At 43.6% G+C, this 20255-nt stretch overlaps 1 protein-coding gene across 2 annotated transcripts in view; it reads right to left on the bottom strand.

Annotated features, from left to right (window-relative positions):
* The window catches only part of COMMD10 (COMM domain containing 10), a 558588-nt gene that overhangs the window by 390157 nt on the left and 148176 nt on the right, over window positions 1-20255 (bottom strand). The window contains exon 6 of one of the 2 annotated variants that reach the window (XM_040343852.1): window positions 15305-15427. The exons of the other annotated variant lie outside the window; for it this stretch is intronic. Within the exon in view, the coding sequence (XP_040199786.1) occupies window positions 15320-15427 (108 nt within the window). The 3' untranslated portion in view covers window positions 15305-15319. Of the gene's footprint in view, window positions 1-15304; window positions 15428-20255 lie in introns of those variants that run through there. 2 annotated transcript variants of the gene reach the window in all.

The raw sequence follows: 20255 nt of genomic DNA, 5'->3' as shown, positions 1-20255 counted from the left end.
CAGATGTTTACAGAGTGTTGATAGAAGAGGGGAGGCTACACTGTGGTAAGGATGAACCTGTCCAATGTTTTTTGAGACACGTTGCAATCAATTTCAAAATTACCTTTTTTTTTCTTAAAATTTTAGATTTTCTCAGTTTAAACACTTGATATGTTTTCAATTTTCTATTGCAAATAAAATATGAGTTTAAGAGATTTGCAAATCATTGCATTCTGTTTTATGAAGACTTTACACAGTGCCCCAACTTTTTGGAATTGGGGTTGTATATAACCATTAATCTGAGAAGAGGCAAAGATAATAGCACACAAATGCCATACTTCAGTCTTCCTTTGTGTTTCTTCTAACACAATTTATACAGCTATATTTCATAGAACATCCATGACCTAGTTAATACATATTATCTGTGCCGTAATGCAAAATACATGGTAGAATTAAAGTGTAACAAACTATTTATTACATTAGATTTATAGGCTTTTATAAAAGCTTTAAGTGCAGGCAAGACCAAGATAAATGCACAGCTCTGTGTTTTAGCATTTTAAAACAATCACTACTTACTTGTACATTTTGAAGAAACTGCTGCTTAAATGTCATGTCAAAGGGCAGTGGGCTTTCTTACTTTTCGAGTGGACGTGTCCATCACAAAAAAGCAAAAGCAGTGACTTTGAAAAATGTAAATAAGGATTTGTCTTGTGGGCGTTTTAATACAAATCATACTAACCCTTTTGCTCAACGGTTTTAAAAGTGATTATTTAAAAAAAAAAAAAAATTGTTAGACTATTCAGAAGAGATGAAATGCAATGGGATGCTAATAATACTGGACAGATACAGTGGAAAGCAAGTGCTCTCACACCTACACGGTTAAATTGTCCACTGAATTTAATCATACCTATGAATTACAAAGAACTTTAGTCAGGGCAAAAGTCATAAGTGAACTTGTGTAATGTGAGGTTGTATCTATTAAGTTGCAGAAGTAACAGCATTGAATGTCTTTACAAAAGATGAGGTAGATGGGGAAAACTATAATTTGAATTAAAGTACACAAATGATAAAGTATGTTTAAAAAAAACAAAGGGTGGGTCTGAAACAGTTTCTATTCCTGGTATGGACCCAAACGTTCTTCTGAATGTTTTCTCTCTCTTGAAGTGCCTTTCCGGACTGTCCACATGCCTAACCTCCACAGGCAATGCAGAGAATAACTAAATGTCAGAGGGAGGCTTCCTGGCCCAACACACCATCATCCTTTATAACAGCATGCTGTCAGGGATGAGAGAGACTGTCTGCTCTGAAGTGTGTAAACCAATCTTTAAAGTGGTTCTAAAGGCAATGTTTACATTAATGCATTCTATGCATCAAGACAAAAACCTTCTGGGTGTAGCTGCCCCCCCCCTCCCCACCTATACTTACCTGGGCCCCATCTGATCCAGCAATGTGCAAAAGAACAGCAACCCTCCAGGGTATCCCTTTCTCCTCATTGGCTCACACAGCAGTGGTGCTGTCAATCACAACCAGTGAGTCAATGAGAAGAGAATGGGGGTGAGGCCAAGCCACACTTCATGTGTGAATGGACACACAGAGCGTGGCTTGGGAGCTGCTCGAGTTCCCCCCATAGCAAGAGGCTTGCTATTGGGGGCACTCGGCAGGGGAGAGAAGCCATTGGGGACTCAAAAAGAAGAGGATTGGGGCTGCTCTGTGCAAAACTATTGCACAGAGCAGGTACATGTAACATTTTTGTTATTTAAAATAAAAAGTTTAGCATGCTGCCAAGGAAGAAGAAGACTGCCTGGCTCAGAAACAGGCAGACCAATCATTAACATGCATTTTAACGTGCTGCCAGGGTAGAAAGAGACTACCTGGCTCTGAAGTGGGCAGTCCAGCTTTTAAACTTTAGTTTAACATGCTACTGGGGAAAAGGCAGTCTGCCTGGCTCTGAACTATGTGGACATTTATCAACCTTTAAAGGGGTTGTAAACCCTCACTTTAAAGCAGAGGTTCCGTGATCCATCGTTTTTTTTTTTTTATTTCTGTTTATTAAATGGTGTTCCAGATTACATCTTAGTACTCACTTGTTTGGCGCTGTAAATCATCCCCCGTTCGTTTTCGTTTAAAATGTTAACTTTTAAAAATGATCTTGCCATTTTCCATTTTGCTTGTGGGCATTGTGAAGCCCACAAGCACGGACTTCCGGGATGCGGTGACTGCTCGTCACCGCCCTATCTTGCGCACTGACAGTCAATACTTCCTGGTTGCCATCTATTCACCAGTGTGCCCTGATTTAAGATGGCGCACGTGACAAGTTAAATCTCAAGAGATTTGGCTGGACAGCGTTCCGCATTGTCTCCTGGGAATGATGACACTGCTCCCAGGAGACATCCCAGCAAACACAGCGGCGTCGGGAGAAAACAACAGAAACGCCTACTCCCGCGGAAGGAAAACCATCTTCAGACATCTGAATCAGGGTAATTAAAACAGCACTATAAAAAATATTAGCCATATGTGTATGTATATGGTGCAATGATATGGATAGAATAAAGTTGCTATTTTGGGTGAACCTCCGCTTTAATGCATTCTATGCATTAAGGTGAAAAACCTTCTTTAGTGTGGCAGCCCCTCAGTGCCCCCGGTTTACTTACCTAAACCGTCTTCCCCGTGCCAGGAACAAGCAAACCAGCTCCAGCCAGTGTCTTGTGTCCTGATTGGATAGATTGATAGCAGTGCAGCCATTGGCTCCCGCTGTTGTAAATCAAATCCAATGACAACGGAGCCTGGGCAGGGCCAAGTCCTGCTGTCTGTGTCAATAGACGCAGCAGGACACAGTAACACGCCTCCACGTGTGCCCTGAGGGAGAGTGCTTCTTTGACGGGACACTCGAGAAGGGAAGGAACCAGGAGCGCCGCTGAGGGACCCCAGAAGAGCAGGATCTGTGTAAAACCAACTGCACAGAGGAGGTAAGTATGACAATTTTTTTTTTTAAATGTACCTTTAGATATCCTTTAATTCTACATGTTGCAGAAAGGAAGGTGAAGGTAGAGGGTGGACAAAGCCTTTTATGAAGCTGCATGACAGGACTGAACCGATAAGTGCACTTTCACTTTAACCAACACAGTTTTGATGAAGGAAAGGGAAAAAAAAAGATGTAAGGTCTTAACGTAGATAGAACACAACAGACGTCAGCTGTGAATACGCACTGCCTAATCTTTCATCCTCCCATAAGGTAGATGGTCCCTTCCATGCACTGAACTTTCAGGATACAAGAATGGGAAAACACTATTTTGTGCTGGCAGCTGGGCCCATGGGAGCATATAAAAGAGCTTTCCAGGCCAGAACAGCTTTTGTTGTGGGATTAGAGACCTCTTCGATAGATCAGCCTGTGCACACAATGATAAAAGATATCCTGTATATGCAAGTATAGTTCTATAATGAAAACATGCTACATGTTCCCTCACACACATCAACATTACAAGCAGGACTGGGAAGCTTGCTCAAACATTATTCTTTCTTAGTGCTTATATTACTTCATGATAAAAGATAGTTGTATTTTTATTAGATCTTTAAATATATATATTTTTTAAAACAAACAAGAAAATCAGTACCTTAAATATAACCTTATTTCTAGATATTGATTTTATTGCTGTTTAATGACTGTCATCACATGCAAAAGTAGGGCTTAATTACATAAAGGCCATAAAATAAAATAAAGGACAGCCAGGTATAGCACACAGGTGCCCTCAGATACTACTTTTTTTAACTGCTTGCCGACCAGCCGCCGCAGTTATACGGCGGCAGGTCGGCTCCCCTGCGGGAAAGCCCGTAGCTATACGTCGGCTCTCGTGCAGGCCACTAGGGGCGCGATCGCTCGTTACAGAGCGAGGACCAGGAGCTGTGTGTGTAAACACACAGCTCCCGGTCCTGTCAGGGAGAGAAATGCTGATCTTCTGTTCATACAATGTATGAACAGAAGATCAGTCATTTTCCCTAGTGAGGCCACCCCCCCCTACAGTTAGAACACACCCAGGGAACATACTTAACCCCTTCCCCTACCCCCTAGTGTTAACCCCTTCACTGCCAGTGGCATTTTTATAGTAATCCAATGCATTTTTAGAGGCGCTGTTCGCTATAAAAATGCCAATGGTCCCAAAAATGTGTCAAAATTGTCCTAAGTGTCTGCCATAATGTCGCAGTACAGAAAAAAAAAATCGCTGATCGCCGCCATTACTAGTAAAAAAAAATATTAATAAAAATGCCATAAAAATACCCCTATTTTGTAAACGCTATAACTTTTGCGTAAACCAATCAATAAACGCTTATTGCAAAAAAAAAATTACGAAAAATATGTAAAAGAATATTTATCGGCCTAAACTCAGGAAAAAAAATGTTTTTTTTATTTTTTTTTGGGGGATATTTATTATAGCAAAAAGTTAAAAATATTCATTTTTTTTTTTCAAAATTGTCGCTCTATTTTTGCTTACAGCGCAAAAACTAAAAACCTCAGAGGTGATCAAATACCACCAAAAGAAAGCTCTATTTGTGAGGAAAAGGGGACGCCAATTTTGTTTGGGAGCCATGTCACACGACCGCGCAATTGTCAGTTAAAGCGTTGCAGTGCCGAATCGCAAAAAGTGCTCTGGTCTTTGACCAGCAATATGGTCCGGGGGTTAAGTGGTTAATTCATGCTCTATTGCTGCTGCGGTATATTCTATTGTTTTTGCTGACATGACTCCAGCATGTCCAATAAAAAAAGAATAGGGTTGCAAGATACTAAAAAGACTGGAAATCATTTGACAAATGATAATAATGAGTAGGAATTTGTTTCTGAAACATTTAGGTCAATATTAAAGTATAACTAAAGGCATTTTCTTTTTTTAATTCCGGATAGAGCGGAGATGGATTAGAACACCTGACAGTTTTTTTTTTTACTGTCTGTGCTCCAGTTAGAAAGATCCATCATCTCTGTTTGTCCTGTTTAGCATTACCAGTGAAAGTGAAAGTAAAAGAAAATCCCAAATTTTGGGTTGTGCACAGAAAAGTAAAAGAGGGGGAATCTTCTGATGGGGACACTAGTTCTGGTGACCTGGTGGTCTCCCAAGGAATTACCTTAATTTTCAGGAATTTACTCTCACTTTCCATTTAGCTATGGGACACGAAGTGAAGGGAAATCTCCCCAATGGGACACAGATGGCAGAAAAAAAATCTGACAGGGGTATGACCCTCCCTTACGCTATCCAAAATGAAAAAAAAAAAAGCCTGAAACACTAAAGTCAGAAACCTCAAGTTATTAATTTTAAAACGGATCTAAACCCAACAATAATAGGATTTAATGCTAATAGGATCAGAGCAGGGGCGTGTCCAAGATGGCGACAGGAGCAGACATGTTTTAACACTGCTCCGCCATCCGGATCTGCTATCCCGCTGTTATCCTCCTTTTTGCATCTCCTGGTTCCCCTGACTGCCCACATCCTCCTGCTCATGCCCGGATACAAGAAGGGAGGTACCGCTTCGAAGAAGTTTTGGGGGGGCTCGCGGGGTGGGGGGGTTGTTTTGTTTTTTCTTTAGTTATTGTTTTACTGTTTACTCTGACAATGCATGTATGACACAGTCACTTGAACTCTTTTATGCTGCCCTCAGTGGGCAACTTCTGTTATGCCTATGGGTTGCTTAGCTTTGCTCCATCCGGGTTGAGGTCACTTCCGATATCCATCCCTATCATGATGCACAGGACGACTGTATTGCGTCACTCACAATAATCTCCTGGAAAACTAGGGGAAAACTAGGGGCCTCAATTTCCCCTTGAAGGGGTCGCTGGTGTTCCAATTCCAAGAGCTACAACCCTCACATTTGTGTCCTTCAGGAGACCCACCTGGTGGGGAAGAAAGCCAATGCCACGTACACACGATCGGAAATTCCGGAAACAAAACCGTGGATTTCTTTCCGACTGAATTTTGGCTCAAACTTGTCATACACACGGTCACACAAATGTTGTCGGAAATTCCGAACGTCAAGAACGTGGTGACGTACAACACTACAACGAGCCAAGAAAAATGAAGTTCAATGATTCCAAGCATGCGTAGGATTTTTGTGCATCGGAATTGCATACAGACGATCAGAATTTCCGAAAGAACCAGCTCTCAAGTTTTTCTTGTCAGAAATTCCGACAGCAATCGTCCGATAGAGCCTACACGCGGTTGGAATGTCCAACAAAGAGCTCACATCGAACATTTGTTGTTGGAATTTCCGATCGTGTGTATGCGGCATTAGTCTTAAAAAACCCTGGGTGGACCACCAGTACCACTTGACACCAACGGGACTAGACAAACCTCATCCAGAGCAATCAATGACAGCTTCAATACTACTCCAAACTTTATTCTACCCGGGTGGACTACTCCGCGGATGACCTCCACAATTATCTCTCTGACGTTGACTTTCCCATCCTGACTACTACCTATAGGGACCAACTTGACTCCCCTATCACCCTTAAGGAGGTTCAGCAGGCCATCTCCTCACTTCTGGTGGGGAATACACCGGGTCCAGATGGGTTCCCCACAGAATTTTGTAACACATAAGCTGAGGAATTGGCGCCTAAATTCTATTCTAAGCTCCTGACCTCGCTGCGAGACGGGGCCTTGCCAGACACTATGTCAGAGGCTGTGATAGTGGTGATCCCCAAACCAGGGAAAGACCCGGAAATCTGTAAATCCTACCGGCCGATCTCCCTGATTAATGTTGATGCCAAATTACTAGCAAAAATTCTGGCAACCCAGTTAAACAGGGTAATCACAGCCCTAGTGCATCCAGACCAATCAGGATTTATACCGGGTAGAGTGACGGATATGAATATACGTAGGTTGCTTACCCATGTAGATCTGGCTAGGGAGGGTGACGCAGGTATCATAGCTGCATTAGATGCCAAAAAGGCGTTTGAATGGCTTTTCCTCTGAAAGGTGTTGGAGTGTTATGGATTTGGGCCCATGTATAACTCTTGGATACAGCTCCTCTACAGGGAGCCGCCTGCTAGCGTCCGGTTAATGGCTTGTTGTCGGCTCCCTTTAGTCTACACAGGGAAACCAGGCAGGGCTGCCCTCTCTCCCCGGGGTTCTTCGCCTTGGCAATAGAGCCCTTGTTGATCTTGATATGCCAGGACCAGAGGGTGAGGGGCTTACAAATTGGGGTGATCCAGGAGAAAATATCACTATGCAGACGACACCCTGCTTTATCTAGCTGACACAGGAGTTTCCCTACGGTCTGCTCTAGAGATTATAGACCAATTTGGAGGATACTCTGGGATCCGTATCATTTGGGATAAGTCGGTTCTCTTCTCCCTCCAACACTCGGGCTCTGGGTCGGCTACGGGCACCCAGCTTAAGTGGGTGGAGGAGTTTAAATATTTGGGGGCGAGGGTTCATACTTGACAGATAACCTTTCCTCCCTTCTAGCCCAACTCGGTAGCAAATGTCAGCTGTGGAAGACCCTCCCCTGTCTCCAGAAGGTAGGGTGAATTTACTGAAGATGGTTTACCTCCCCAAGTTTTTGTACTTTTTCAGGAACACCCCGACCCCCATCCCTAAATACTTTTTTCACAAATAGGATAGCATTGTGTCGGCTTTTGTCTGGGCAGGGAAGACCCCAAGACTGGCAAGGGGGGCCTGGTGCTGCCCCACTTCCAGCTCTACTACTAGGCGGTGGTGCTGGTTTAGTCAGCCCAGACAAAACCCTGCAGTGACTCTGGAGGCCATTCTCGGTTACTACGTAGCCCTGACCAACTTAGCATATAGGGGACCCCTAATGCTCTCTCCCCTTTCTTTCTCCCCTGTTCTGACTTTCTGCACCAACTTCTCTTACACCCTTGATTCATGCTCCTACTTCACGATGGGCCTGAAAATAATTCCATAGACTAGGGTTTAGCCCCATTTCAACTCCCTTTTGACTCACTTCACTAACTCTTACATCAGTCACCCATTTTCTTTCACAACTGATATGTTTATGGGACCATTTGTTTCTACAATTTGTGTGCATTTTTTTTAATTTATGGTGTGTATCTCTTTTAAATTTCCTCGAACTCTACTTTGTGTTTATAGGTATTTTATATAAAGTGGTACGGGAAAGGCATGTTCCATGCATGTTACCAGAACCGCATTAAAAACGCACTGCCTTTGCAATCTGCTATGGGTACCAATGTAATATTAACAGCACAGAGTTTGTGGGCACCAAATTTCATGGCACAGTAGTACCATGTGATTTGTTGCAGCATGCTTTTTAAAAGCAGTGCATGCACTACTTTCTCCGCATTCTGGTGCAATTTCAGCAATCCTGGTGTGAGTCCACCCTAAACGTGGAGTTTACTCTTTAAGTTTAATAAAACATTATTTGAAATAATCAACTAAGGACAATTATTCTATATCCAATGCTGAATGGACATCCCTTTTAATATTTTTTCTGTTAAGATTGATTTGGGATATTTCTTTGTTTTTGCAATTTTTGCACACCAAGTATAGGAAACTACTCTATTTATTATTATTGTTATTGGACACAAAGGTCAGATTTGGAAATGTTTAGGCTCGGTGCTGATTTTGGGCTACATAACCATAGTGTTTAAAAAAGTATATAAACTTTTACCATAAATAGAGGATTTGTACCCCAACTTCCTTTAGTTTTTTTGCTCTGTTTTATGTTTAGGCTGGGTTCACACTACTACACTACTTTCATCCTACTTTGCTCTGCTACATCGGTCCTACATTTATCCTACATTGGTCCTACATCCATCCTACTTTCATGAACAGGATACTACTTTGGTCCGACTTCAATGATATTCAATGGGCCTGAAGTAGGATCAATGTAGGACCAAAAGTAGTACAGGGAGCATTTTCAAAGTCGGACCAACTTGTGTAGGACGCTACAAGACGCTCTCATAGGGAAACATTGAACACAGAGCAAAGTAGGATGAAAGTAGTGTAGTAGTGTGAACCCAGCCTTATTTGAGAACAAGGGGGTATATTCTTCTAAGCTGCATAAAATATTTGCCTTCACATTTACTTGACTTCTATTAATTATAGGTGTACAGCAAATGGGGTTAATATAAGTGTTTCCCATCTTTACCTTCCAATAAAAAAAAAAAGCTTGGTTACTTGCGCTTTACGAAATACGATCATGCAGATGTGATCTGACTATTCCTACACATTGCCTTTAGGGTCTGTTATCCTGTATATGGTATGATAGTTAGACAGTATATGCAATTTCTTTATGTCTTTTCATGGTCACAGTATTCTTAAAAGAATCCTAAATGCCTTATAATTTACAATACAATTCATGTATTATAATAACGACACATGATGAATTAGACATTTTTACATATTCTGCCTACCTGCGTACATCTGTTAAATGTCTATAATTACAAACATACAAACTGAGATAGCATCTGGTCTGAAAATTTGCTAATGAGTTTTAGGTAGAAAGAAATTTACTGTGCATTATCTTTATTAAATAAGAACACATTTGTGTAATAATTAGAATTGCATTATATTCATCACAAGCATATTTAGTTCTACAAGTGGTGTGTTCTATCATTCTAGGACCGCTATATAGCCAAGCCTCTGGGCTCTAGTGTCAGCTCTGAGCTATAGAAGAGATCCCTGAGAATGAAATTAAAACACGGTCGATTAGCATGCCTTCAGAAAATTAGGACTGGTCTTTAATGTTCTGCTAAAATTGAAAACTAACGAAGCTAGGCTACAGTTTAATGGGTACACTCCCATCTTTAACTCATTTAAATAAATTAATTACCAACCTGCCTCTGACTCTTGATTCATGGACCAACTAACCTATACACAGAGTTTGCATTTATTAATTAACTATCTTAACTTGATTATGTTTATAAGAACATTTACCAAAGTGCCTTCGCAGTGTCACTGTTGCTCAGCCCTTCTTTTACCAAGACCTCTCAAAAGCTGCAGTTAAAAAAAAAAAGTCCTTTAGCTCTAATTTGCCACAACTATAATCAGGGGAATCTTCACTTATTTCCTTAATTCTTTCATATCGCCTTTCATGTCAGTCTGAATTTGGAGTCTTAAACTGCATTTTAACTAGACGTGAAAAATAAATGAAAAAAATAATAATAAAGAGACTTTACACTGAACGTATGATGTGAACAAAGCCACCTAGCAGTGCCTGCACACCTCGTTTATCTTACACACCATGTCAGTAAAGTGTTGCTGTAAAGAAGGCTTAAGGGAACACACCATGGGCCAGATTCAAGAAGCAATTGCGCCCGTGTAACCATAGGTTACACGGCGCAATTGCTTACTTGCTCCGGCGTAGCGAATGCTCCTGATTCAGGAACATCGCTACGCCGACTGCAGCCTAAAATCTGCGCGGCATAAGGCTCTTATGCCACGCAGATTTTAGGCTGCATTCTATCAAAGACCGCTAGGTGGCGCTCCCATTGTGATCTGTGTATAGTATGCAAATTGCATACTAACACCGATTCACAAACTTGCGCGGGCCCTGCGTACGCAAATTACGTAATTTGCGTACGTCGGGTTTCGCATAACGTTACACATCCTAATAGCAGGTGCAGCCAATGCTATAGGATGGCCACGTTCCCGCGTCGCGACGTTCAAATTTTACGTCGTTTGCGTAAGTGGATCGTGAATGGCGCTGGACGCCATTCACGTTCACTTTGAAGCAAATGACGTCCTTACGACGTCATTTGCCGCAATGCACGTCGGGAAAGTTTCCCGACAGAGCGTGCGCTCTACGCTCTGCGCGGGAGGGCGCCTAATTTAAATGATTCCCGCCCCCGGCGGGATCATTTACATTAGGCGCCCTTACGCCGGGCAAGTTAACACAGCGCCCCCGCAATTTACGGAGCTTCTGCTCCGTGAATCGCGGGCAGCGCAGAAAATTTGCAGGGGGCAGGGCAAAAACGCTACCCTGTGCCTGCGTAAGAAAGGCGCAGATTATTACTAAATCTGGGCCCATGTCAGTAAAGTGTCGCTGTAAAGAAGGCGTCCACAGACATCTGCCAGATAATTTGGCTGCCATCCAGAGATCAGCACCAATATAATCCAGCTTCTTGCAGCTTGTTCCCAGTCCCAATAGGTTTCTGGTCCCTGAGTGGCACTCCAAGGTGAGCAGGGTGTTGGAAAACCCTAGACTTCTAATAGTCTGACTACTTAAATATACATGTTACTGAGAAAATCCTGGAGAGTGAAAACACATTGTTTACTAGTAGAACTCTAGTGTATAAGAGCTGAAAAGAAGGATGACGCTGCACTAATACATCACTATGCGTGTGTATGCATAGCAGGATCATCTTATAAATTATGTGACAAAGAAAATACAGTGATTGTGATGTTTCCAGGGTAATACTAAAATTTATGTTGGCTGTAGACTGGCTGATCTCTCCAAGAAGAATATGAGGGGAGATACTGGAATATTAAAGTGGTTGAAAAAAAATGTTCCTGTCCAGTTAAGGCATAATATATAGCACAGTGCTTTTGTAGTGTCATTTATCCCTTTCCATGTTCTATAATACCTGGCTGATCCTGCTTGTTCCTGGGTTCACTGTGTAAACTGACCACGCTAATCTCATGGATGCTAATGCAATACATGATAGCGTGGTCAGTTTATGTCCTTCTGTCTTCCTGCTGTGTATTCAGCATCTCTGCATTTCCCTCTCCCCTCCCTCTCTGTCATTTCCATAGTGTGTAGTCTGTGTGAAGCTGATCACCTCCCCGCCCCGCTTCTCCCTTCCTGCCTTGATTGAATATTCTGCTGCAGCTGCTTCTCCCCTTTAGCAAAGTGGTTGTAAAGTCACATCTATTATATAATTTCATCCTCTCTGTTTTAGAAACATATTAAGTATAGTTTTTGTGATTTTTTTTTAATTATAATGCCAAATACCTTCTTTCTCTGCTGTGTGGTCACATATCCTCCCTCTGCTAGCTTGCATAGGTCAGAAGGGAATCTCAGCCCCAGCCCCACTGCACTCCCTTAGATCGAGAAAGAGTGGAAAGAGGACAGGTGACCACACAGCAGAGTTGGGCAAAGAAGGTATTTAGTGGGAATGCTCTCCAAGCATTCCCAGTATTGTTATTTGTTCTTTTATTTTATTATTTCGTACCTTTCTTGGCTCTGCGTAACTTCTGCATACTGTCAGCTATTAAAACCATTCAACTTTTAAAATGTTCAGCTCTTTCAGCTAATGATGGGACTTCTTTTTACTACTATTTATACTTTTTAAAATATTAAGCTTTTTAATACTTTTTTTTTAACATTGAAGTCAATGAGAGCATGCTTCAAATTCTTAAAATCTTCTTCTGCTCCCAAAAGTTTCAGCTCCTTCATACTTTCACCTACAGACACCAAACAAACTTTAAAATGTTCACAAAATATTCAGCAATCCGAAAATATCTTTTCAGTTTGATATCTTTTACAGTTTTTGTGAAAAAGCTGTTAAAGTTTAGTGATCATTTCAGGAAATGTTATCAATTAAACAGAGTGTGTATTGGGCTTCTTCTTTGCAAACCTTTAAAGCCAACAATTCAGTTTAGTGTCAGCTTTTCAAAAAACCTTTAAATATTCCACATCTTTTCATACAGTGCCTGCCGCCGAGAATGTGTTTTTAGCACAACGGCATCGCGCTGATTCTCGGCGACAGGGTGCCGACATCTCGCACTCGCTGGAATAGTAAAAGCACATTCCAGCAAGCACGTCATAGAAGCGACGGGAGATCCGACTTGGATTCCCGCCAATTCTACACGTGTGCGGCGTTTGGTATGAATCCTGAGGGGGAACTCTCCGCCGCATTTTAAATAAAAATCCGGCATGGGTTTCCCCCTCAGGAGCATACCGGGCCCTTAAGTCTGGTATGGGTTGTAAGGAGACCCCCCCTACGCCGAAAAAACGGCGTAGGGGGTCCCCCTACAATCCATACCAGACCCGCATCCAAAGCACGCTACCCGGCCGGCCAGGAAAGGAGTGGGGACGAGCGAGCGCCCCCCCCCTCCTGACCCGTACCGGGCTGCATGCCCTCAACATGGGGGGGTTGGGTGCTCTGGGGCAGGGGGGCGCACTGCGGCCCCCCCACCCCAGAGCACCCTGTCCCCCCATGTTGATGAGGACAGGGTCCCTTCCCGACAACCCTGGCCGTTGGTTGTCGGGGTATGCGGGCGGGAGGCTTATCGGAATCTGGGAGCCCCCTTTAATAAGGGGGCCCCCAGATACCGGCCCCCCACCCTAAGTGAATGGATATGGGGTACATCGTACCCCTACCCATTCACCTGGAGGCAAAAAGTTAATAAACACGACACAGGGTTTTTTAAAATAATTTATTAGTCTGCTCCGGAGGCCCCCCCTGTCTTCTTTATTAGCTCTTTCACCAGGGGGGGCTTCTTCTTTGACGTATTCAGGTGGGGGCCGCTCTTCTTCGCCGCCGTCTGGTTCTCTTCCACCGCCGGGGGGGGTCGCTTTTATAAAAGCGCCCCCCTCCGGCGGGTTTCCTCCGACGGGGGGTGGTGTTCTTCTTCTTCCGCTATCCGGGGGGTCTTCTCCGCTCTCCGGGGGTCTTCTTCTATGTTCGCTGCTCTCCGCTGTTGACTCGGCGCACCCCGGTTCTTCCTCCCGCTGTCCGGTGCCTTCTCCTTCAGCGCTGAATGTCTTCTTCCGTGCTGTGACGTCGTCTTCGTCTTCTTCTCTTCTCCCGATGTTGACACGTCGCCTCTTCTCGCTGCAATGACAGGTGCGCGGCTTGCATCTGACTTATATAGGCCTCACAGTCCCATCATGCTCCGTACTTACTTACCCATGTGATACCTACCCACGTGGGTAGGTACCGGAGCATGATGGGACTGTGAGGCCTATATAAGTCAGATGCAAGCCGCGCACCTGTCATTGCAGCGAGAAGAGGCGACGTGTCAACATCGGGAGAAGAGAAGAAGACGACGACGTCACAGCACAGAAGAAGAAGAAGAAGACGTTCAGCGCTGAAGGAGAAGGCACCAGACAGCGGGAGGAAGAACCGGGGTGCGCCGAGTCAACAGCGGAGAGCGGCGAACATAGAAGAAGACCCCCGGAGAGCGGAGAAGACCCCCCGGATAGCGGAAGAAGAAGCACACACCACCCCCCGCCAAAGACGTCGGAGGAAACCCGCCGGGGGGGGGGGGCGCTTTTATAAAAGCGACCCCCCCGGCGGTGGAAGAGAACCAGACGGCGGCGAAGAAGAGCGGCCCCCACCCGAAGACGTCAAAGAAGAAGCCCCCCCTGGTGAACGAGCTAATAAAGAAGACGGGGGGGCCTCCGGAGCAGACTAATAAATTATTTTAAAAACCCTTGTGTCGTGTTTATTAACTTTTTGCCTCCAGGTGAATGGGTAGGGGTACGATGTACCCCATATCCATTCACTTAGGGTGGGGGGCCGGTATCTGGGGGCCCCCTTATTAAAGGGGGCTCCCAGATTCCGATAAGCCTCCCGCCCGCATACCCCGACAACCAACGGCCAGGGTTGTCGGGAAGGGGCCCTGTCCTCATCAACATGGGGACAGGGTGCTCTGGGGTGGGGGGGCCGCAGTGCGCCCCCCTGCCCCAGAGCACCCAACCCCCCCCATGTTGAGGGCATGCAGCCCAGTACGGCTCAGGAGGGGGGGGGGGCGCTCGCTCGTCCCCACTCCTTTCCTGGCCGGCCGGGTAGCGTGCTTTGGATACGGGTCTGGTATGGATTGTAGGGGGACCCCCTATGCCGTTTTTTCGGCGTAGGGGGGGTCTCCTTACAACCCATACCAGACCGTGGGCCCGGGATGCTCCTGAGGGGGGAACCCATGCCGGATTTTTATTTAAAATCCGGCGGAGAGTTCCCCCTCAGGAATAATACCAAACGCCGCACACGTGTAGAATTGGCGGGAATCCAAGTCGGATCTCCCATCGCTTCTATGACGGCTTTCTCTTCATCGTGGCAAGCCAGCTCGGCGCTGGCTCCCGCAATGGGGCTCGTAGGTGGTCAATCTCGCCGAGAAAGGGAGCGAGATTGACACAATATCGCGGTCACCCACTGTACATTAGTGGTGGTGTTAAACTTTTTTAATGAAATTCATGTTTATTTTAAAACCATTCCTACTTTTCCAACTATTCTCACTTCTTCAACTTTTTCTTACGGGTTTAAGCTATTCATCCAGTTAGCTTTAGCAATTCAGCTATTTAGCATTCCCACGCAATTTTCTGCAGGAAATGCATTTTCTAGTTAGCATTTTTTTTTTTAAAACACACATACTGTACTTAATATGTTCCTAAAACAGAAAGGATAAAAAGTATATAACAGATGTGACTTTACAACCATTTAACTGGTGTTGACGCTTGCTATCATACTCACCATCAGTGACAGCAACACAAACAGGACACGTCCACTTGCTTTGCTCTTCAACACAGATGAACGAAGGATTGTGACCTGTTCATAGGGAAAATTTTATTTAACTTAACTAAAAACAATAATATTGTCAGCACAGCGATGCATCTGGATTACAAAACAATTTAAAAAAAGGAGGTAGTTAAGTGCTGCAAAGGTCCTTTATCCCTGTGAAAAGTTTGCTGGCCAAAGTACTTCCGGAATAGACAACCATTTGTCTTGCATTGGCTATTAAAAAAAATACTAGTCTGACATACATTATGGGACAAGGCCAAATAGCCGGAAACAACACATTTTCTTAATAGGGAACAAGTTAAAAAAATGGATGTTTACTTTCGACCACACAAAACAATAAGTGCCCACAATAACTACAGGATATATTGTACCTGCTCTGTAGTCTTATAAAAGTTCCAGTAAAACAGTCAGGCCAAGCGCTGGACAAAAGGCTCCTATTGCAGGCCAACATATTGGTTCATAGCCCAAATGTCAACTGAGCTGTGGGACAAAATAAACTTTGTCCCATGCTGACAAATTTTTGTATTCTGAACTATTAAGTACACAGAAGCTGGCTTAAAAAAGCCTAGTTCTGATGCATTCTCACAGTAAATGTCACATAAAGAGAATTTAAGGGAACTTGCTGTGCTTTTGCAACAACAAACACAGGATTGGACTTTTTTGCTTCTATAACATTTTGTCCTCATTCCATGAAATACAGTGCGACTCATGTTAGACTACAGTACATTTTGTACACAAATCATTTCTGCATTTCTGCTTGTGATAATCAGTATATTTGATAGGATGCTTTAAATGAAATACAACAGCCGACAGAAGAAAAGGAAAACTTCCTTAGCAGTGCAAGCCATGGTTAAATCAAACCAAATTTGGCTAGCTGCAACACATTTCCTTATTTGCCCTTGCATCGGAATAGCATCCCTCAACCCCATGACACATTTATGGTTTACCCAGGCTGGCTGTCACGTTCCCTGTTCATGTGTTATCCCATTCCTTTGCTGCTGCTGCTGCTGCTGCTGTGGCCCCCACCCTATGTGTTCACCAACTTCTAAGGATAAACTTGTCTTTTCTGGATCTGTTCTCAAAGCCGCTGCAGATTCTCAGAATATTACTCTCCCTGGAGATTCCCTAATTTTAAATATGATTTTCCATTAAAAACTTGTCTCTGGTGGATGTGTGACATATTGTCTATGGCTGCATGTGTATTCTTACATAATACATATATAGCTCATAGCCCTGTGCTCAGCGCTGCCTGACATGAAGGTGAGTGATAACTAAATGCATGTTTGCTCACCTAGGTAGGGCGCCCGGTATGGTAATTTTTTTTTTTTAAATATAAAATGTGCCCTTGAGACATTAGTTTCACAAAACAAGAGACTCATGAGCTCAACCGACTTAAAATTCCCTAATAAACATCATATATATAACTATCTAAAAGATCAGGGAGGCGGAGGCGCAAACTAAGTGTAGTATTATATGGTAAACATTTAATGCACAAGATAAAAAAACACTTAGAAGATGTAAGAGAAGTTCATGTGCATCATCATATGATCAGTCTTGGCAATTCCTATGCTGCCCTGCAGTCTGCACACACAGTTCAATGGCTGGTGGGGATGTACGCCCGGTGGATGGCTGGATCTGTGTCCAAGGGTGGCAGGAAACTCCACACTGACCAGCTTGGAGCACGGATGTGGAAGTTATGTCACCGGAATGGGGCAGAAGTCAGGACCAGGGCTGTCAGTCAAGGAGGCAGGTTACGCAACTCGGAGCTCACAGCTCCTTCTACTGGCCTCTGGCCTCTTTTACATCTTGTAAGTATTTATCATGTGCATTAAATGTTTACCAGATAATACTTTACCTTTTTGGCATCTCCCCCTCCCTGCGCTCTTACATGTTTTTACAGAGGTTTTGGACATATTCTGAGAATGGCTGCCTTCTTTTAACCCCTCATTCGCTTATACTTTGGGACTAACATACTTTATCAGTGCTATTTCAGCAACTGCCCACCATTTTTATTTAAAGGATGTGACGGGAGGGCCCATGGAACCAAGAATCCCTTGGAAAGGTTGGGAAACCCTTGTTTCAGCTCACCATGCACCTCCTATGTCTAGGCCACCCTGTGTCCATTAGAGGCACAGGGTGAATGAGAAAAATGATGGACAGCTGTTTAATGGACAATGAGAAGGTGGTTACTTAAATATAACAGTAATATTTATCCACAATATCTGCCAGGATATATATAAAGAGCTGATCACAGGCCCCTAGAACTGGGTAGGAGCCGGACAGTCTACTCCTACTATAGTTTGTTGCCTACTAGGCTGTGGAGGGGTGAGATCACTGTTTTTATTGTTAATTGTAATTAGCTTCTGCTATTGTGAGGTTTTCTGTGTTTATATTTATGATAATGTTGATTGTGTCTTCTGAGCTAAAAGACGTCAAGTCTATCCTGAAAGGTCATGCCTCTCAGTCACCTAAGCTGTCTAAACGACTAGTAATTAGTTCATGTTAATTAGATTTCTGGTTACAGTTTGTATTGTCATCCTTGTATATATTTGTGTGAGATCTCAAATAAAGGAGGCTATTTCTAATGTACTCAAAGACTGGTGTTGTCTGGTCCTTGGGGGTTACCACAGCCAGACGATATACTGACGGAAGCACTCAAGCGGAGTGTCACGGTCCCTACCGTGCCAAGTAGACGGCTAGGCATGGTCACGCCCCAAGTGGCTCTGGGTGGTATTGAACCCGGGACCTCACTGTTGCTGCTTTGGTTCTTTGCCTCTGAGCCACTCCTCTGTTTGGTTTTCTGACTGCTTTCCAGCTAAGCATGGTTCTGAATGATGTGCTGATCTCCTTTCTCTGGATCTCCTTGCAATCTGCACCTGTCTCTCCTAGTTCGGCTGAGACAGGTTACCCAATCAACTAGGGTATAAAACACTGCCTCACTCTGAGGGATTTATCAGTTCATTGTTCTGTCCTGTCATTGCCAAAGGTTCCTGTGCTCCTGTGTTCTGTTCCAGCTACAGCTACAGCTACAGCTACAAGACTGACTCCGGCTTCTGACCCTGGCTATGTTGATCGTTTATTCTGAATTCTGGAATCCTGACCACGGCTTTACTTCGACTATCCTTTGGCAAATCCCTATTAAGCCCCCGTGCACAGACTCACAGCTCAGGTAGCGTCTTACCTTGTTACCGTTGGCTGTGTGTACTTGCAAGGGTGAGCATACAACTCTGCATTATGGACTCCAACTAAGGTAAGCCCTTACACACAGAGTGTGGGACGTTCCATCACAAAGGACATATGCCATTTGGAGCACCAGATTCTTTATTCATATATAACTATCTATTCTGATTCCTGTGCCTTACATGTTATCACAGCGTCACATGCCTATCAATCCATACATTGCTTTCCATCCCATCAGTTGGAAGACAGAATGGTAAAGAAAAAAAAAATAAGAGCACCCAAACTGAATAATGTTTGACATTCACCCTCCAGAATGGCATTAAGCCCAATAAAGTCTATGTGAAATAGTAGAGTAGTTATATAAAGCTAGTATGAGGTCACAGTATCTACCAACTGCCAGCAAAGAAACTCCATTATCCACCTCTACTGACCACAGACGTGTTTCTCTCTTTCAACAGCAGTCTCTGAAATTAAATTAATTCCATTTGCTGATAGCAGTTTAGGGTAAATGAGCTCCGTTATGTTTCTTTGAAGTGTAAATGAGTGTGCTGTCATCAGGACCTGCATTAAAGCCCCGCTGTCTACAGCACAGAGTGAGTGACACGGATCGTGAGTCCTGGGGCTTTCTAATAGTTGTTTCCTTTGCAAGGAGGTAAGATTCTCTTTCACACCAAGAAAATGGTAATTTATATCAATAACCTTTTCTAATGCTGCAATATTGACAGAACTGTTTGTAGGTCATTCCGCTTTCACCTATTGATGAAATGCTGGCAAAGTAATACAAATGAAAGAAATAATGCTATTTAACTGACAAAACCAAAATTATTTTCTTTTTTCTCCAAATTATATAATAATGGGTACAATAGTCCAACTCACCCACTGCTTTCTTCTGTCTCCTGGGTAGATCTCCCTGACAGATGTTTAGGCCCTGCTTCTAGCCTCCTTGATGTCTTACTGTTACTCGTGTCTCTACTACATGAGTGGTCTCACTCTGCTTATTCAATTCTTCATAAGGTAACACAGATTGAAAAAAAGACCTAACGCCTTAAACTTAGGCTGGCCATACACGGATCAAAATGTGTCCGATTCAGCAGAGACCTGCCAAATTTTGATCCAAGTATTGGCACTGTTGGAAAATTTCTGCTTGATCAGTGCTCGAGGCCACAGCCTGCAGTGCTGATCAGTGTATTCCAATGGCGGGAAAGTCTCCCCACTGTTAGAAAACAAAAACCCGGCAGGGAGGATTCTCCCATCCCTCATGTGTGGATGAGGGAATCAAGTCATTTTCTTTCATTTAACCTGCTGGGTGAACAAAAAAAATTACTCATCTATGGCCAGCCTTAGAACTGGGAAGGCAATCTCATCTCACCAATCTCACTGATCTCATTAATGGACTCCTAAGAGATCCTTCCTTGTTACGGTAAGGTGACAAAAGCATCAGGATTATTTTTGTTTGAAATTTAGAGCCTTTTAAAAAAAAAGTCATATAAGATTTAATACTAAATATTGCCAGTTTAACCACTTAACCCCCGGACAAAATTGCTGCCCAAAGACCAGAGCACTTTTTGCGATTCGGGACTGCGCCGCTTTAACTGACAATTGCGCGGTCGTGCGACGTGGCTCCCAAACAAAATTGGCGTCCTTTTTTTCCCACAAATAGAGCTTTCTTTTGGTG

The sequence above is a fragment of the Rana temporaria genome, chromosome 1 (genome assembly GCF_905171775.1).
Source record: "Rana temporaria chromosome 1, aRanTem1.1, whole genome shotgun sequence".
NCBI lineage: Eukaryota > Metazoa > Chordata > Amphibia > Anura > Ranidae > Rana > Rana temporaria.
Note: the sequence above shows the minus strand (reverse complement) of the source record. Positions and strands in the feature narration are given on the sequence as shown.